At 40.7% G+C, this 2,498-nt stretch overlaps 1 protein-coding gene across 2 annotated transcripts in view; it reads left to right on the top strand.

Moving 5' to 3' along the window:
• Positions 1-2,327, top strand: part of LOC103460106 (death-associated protein kinase 2-like) — a 12,186-nt gene extending 9,859 nt beyond the window's left edge. The window contains exon 2 of one of the 2 annotated variants that reach the window (XM_008402106.2): positions 1,879-2,327. In XM_008402106.2, the coding sequence (XP_008400328.1) occupies positions 1,879-2,104 (226 nt within the window). In that variant the 3' untranslated portion in view covers positions 2,105-2,327. The remainder of the gene's footprint in view (positions 1-1,878) is intronic. The other variant, XM_008402107.2, reaches the window with a different exon arrangement.
• Positions 2,328-2,498: the final 171 nt, after the last annotated feature.

Genomic DNA, 2,498 nt, shown 5'->3' with positions numbered 1-2,498 from the left:
ATCATTGCTACATGCAATAATGCATGTAGCAATGATGCTAACAATCACCGTCAGCATCATTGCTACATGCAATAATGCATGTAGCAATGATGCTACATGCATCAATGATGCTACATGCATCATTGCTACATGCTGCTTCTTCTGCAGCAGAAGAAGCAGCATGTAGCAATGATGCTAACAATCACCGTCAGCATCATTGCTACATGCAATAATGCATGTAGCAATGATGCTACATGCATCAATGATGCTAACAATCACCGTCAGCTGAAACCTCCATAAGACTCACTTAACCCATTTCTGCAGCAGAAGAAGCATCATGCTGAGGCTGTGACCTGAACTGGAACAGCTGCAGAATAACAGAGTTTAAACTTAGCAGTGCTGCTGCCAGTCACACTTCAATGAGCCGCGTTGTTCCTCCATTCTGGAGGACCGATTGGGTCCGGAAGCTACTGCAGCAGGAGAAGAAGAAGAGACGACGGAAACAGAAACAGTTACGCTGCTTTGCACTCAGTTAGAGAAAACGAAACCCCAAAAATAGCAAGATGAGCTGCAGAGATACGGTCGGAAATGCTTCTGGGGCCGGGCTTCTGCGAGTCTGGGCCGGCCTGATAACCACTGGAGCGTCTCCTCGTTGCGTCAGCCGGGACTCGACCCGTTTGGGTTGGACGGTGCTGCTCAGAATGAGCCTCAGAAATACAGCTGGCTTCAAGTTTTCACTCCCCTCATTCAACCACAAACTCCAGCATCTTTCATTAGGATTAGACGACAGGCCAAAACAAAGTAAAACAGCTCATGACTTACGACAAATAAAAGTCTGAAAGTAACACATGGTGGTGGCAGCATTATGCTGTGGGGATCAGCAGGCTGGGCGATTATGGGATGGTTTAAATCTGAGTAAATTCATCCTTTGCTTCCCAATAAGACCTTCAGTCTGTTAGAGTTAAATCTGTTGCAATCAGCAATTAACCAATCAGGTGATAAATTAAAATGAGCTCTGATGGCTGATATTATTAAACAGTTTTGGTTGTGTGTGGTTTTTATTTCCATTTTATTTATTGTTCTTGTTTTTTGTATTTTATTTTTGGATATTTAACATATTTTACAGTTCCAGTCTGATGTGTTCTTTACAAAATAAAAGTTTATTAATCTTTTGAGAGGGAAAAATTGCATTATTAAAAATATAATACTTGAAAATGATGTGAAAATAATATTATTTACCATAGTAATTTTTGGGAAGTTTACTGCATTAAACTATAGTATATATANCTCGGTGTGATCAGAGAAAGTTTTGTGAAATTATTTTTTGAACTATCAGATTAATTAACTTTCATTTTATCTAGAAGTTGTACGAATTATTTTTTTGTCTATATTTTTACTATATTTCAAATAATCACGTCAGAATTGTGTAAAAGAAAAATAAAAAAAAACACCTGTTGCCACTCACGACTTATTTTGGAAAGTTTTTTTTTAAAACGCATTTATATTAAACGTAAAAATGTGTATATTTATTTTTATGTGTTTTCTTGGTAAATTACTTCTTTAGTCTGCAAGTTAACGATTAATCGATTACTAAACTAGTTGGGGATTATTTCATATTCATCGTTTCACCAGCTGGCTGACCCATGCGGTTTGGTGGCCGGCTCCCCCTGGTGGCCTGGAGGACCTCATACATTTACAGCCTTTCATCATTCTTGCAGTCGTTTTTGCTACTTGCAGCATTTTTACGTTTTCCTGTAGTTGTGCGTTCTGGTTTGCATCGTTCGTGTGTTTCCAAACGGCCAGCTTCATTCTGCTCACCGGTCTTTCCTGATGTCAGCTGACCTCCTGACCCCGCCGCCCTGAGTCGGCCTCGGCCCTCACGCCGTGTCTGTGTTTCAGCGGCCAGTTTGCCATCGTGAAGCGATGCAGAGAGAGGAGCTCGGGTCTGGACTACGCCGCCAAGTTCATCAAGAAGCGGCAGAGCATGGCGAGCTCCCGGGGAGTCCGGCGGGAGGACATCGAGCGGGAGGTGACCATCCTGCAGCAGGTYCAGCACCCCAACGTCGTCACTCTGCACGACGTCTACGAGAACCGCACCGACGTGGTGCTCATCCTGGAGCTGTGAGTGGCAACACACCGCCACCGTGCGGCTGCTGGGGGAACTTCATGCACCTTAGACGAAAACGTGCATATTCCTGAACTTTGGTTAGGATTTATTTATTTTAGTAATAGTTTATTCTGGCGATTATTCTAATGATTCATTCTGATGTTTAATGTATTATTTTAATGATTAGTTGACTATTTTTGTCTATTAATTGATTAACCTGATAGAAAATTGGCAGATTTTTTTTATTTAACCACTTCAACTTAGATAAAAATAAAGAAATAATTAAATACCTTGATTAAGTAAGAAAATCAACATCTTATTGCAATGACAGCATTCCTCTGGTGAATGTTTCATCATCTGCATCGAAACTTCTAACATCAGCATGTTAGAAGTTTAGACGTTTATATATATA

This window comes from Poecilia reticulata, unplaced genomic scaffold (assembly GCF_000633615.1).
Source record: "Poecilia reticulata strain Guanapo unplaced genomic scaffold, Guppy_female_1.0+MT scaffold_181, whole genome shotgun sequence".
NCBI classification, from domain to species: Eukaryota; Metazoa; Chordata; class Actinopteri; order Cyprinodontiformes; family Poeciliidae; genus Poecilia; species Poecilia reticulata.
The sequence above is the reverse complement of the archived record's forward strand: the minus strand, read 5'-3'. Positions and strand labels throughout refer to the sequence as shown.